The sequence below is a fragment of the Fulmarus glacialis genome, unplaced genomic scaffold, assembly GCF_000690835.1.
Source record: "Fulmarus glacialis isolate BGI_N327 unplaced genomic scaffold, ASM69083v1 scaffold28403, whole genome shotgun sequence".
NCBI classification, from domain to species: Eukaryota; Metazoa; Chordata; class Aves; order Procellariiformes; family Procellariidae; genus Fulmarus; species Fulmarus glacialis.
The window spans coordinates 1-371 of NW_009201404.1; the positions used below are offsets into that span (position 1 = coordinate 1).

Below are 371 nucleotides of genomic sequence, written 5' to 3' on the forward strand. Positions count from 1 at the left end.
TCTGAGGGAGGGTAAGCCCCGATCTCGGTGTTGGGACTCTTGAGGTGTGGGGGAGCTGGGGAGGGAATGAGTGCCCCGGTCTGTTGCTGCGGTGGGAGACTGGTTTTTTTTGGGGGGGGAAGGGGAAAACTTAAACCACGTTGGGCGTTTTGGGGTTGGTCTGGGTTGGATGAGGGAGCGTGGGCCGCTTGGAGAGGGCCTGCGCATTTAGTTGGGTGACAGGGGAAGCCATGGCCCGTTAGATCAGGCAGGGGAGTGTATGCTGGTCCTGCAGATCCTGGTTGTGCTGACTGAGCTGTTGTCATAGCTGTGCCTCCGAAGACAGAAGCAAAGGCTAAGGCGCTGAAGGCCAAGAAGGCCGTCCTGAAGGG

At 59.0% G+C, this 371-nt stretch overlaps 1 protein-coding gene across 1 annotated transcript in view; it reads left to right on the forward strand.

Moving 5' to 3' along the window:
* Positions 1–307: 307 nt before the first annotated feature.
* RPL23A (ribosomal protein L23a) overlaps positions 308–371 on the forward strand; it is a gene marked incomplete at its 5' end in the record, with an annotated part of 1,979 nt that continues 1,915 nt past the window's right edge. The window contains one exon of the mRNA XM_009573941.1: positions 308–370. Coding sequence (XP_009572236.1) covers positions 308–370 — 63 coding nt within the window. The remainder of the gene's footprint in view (position 371) is intronic.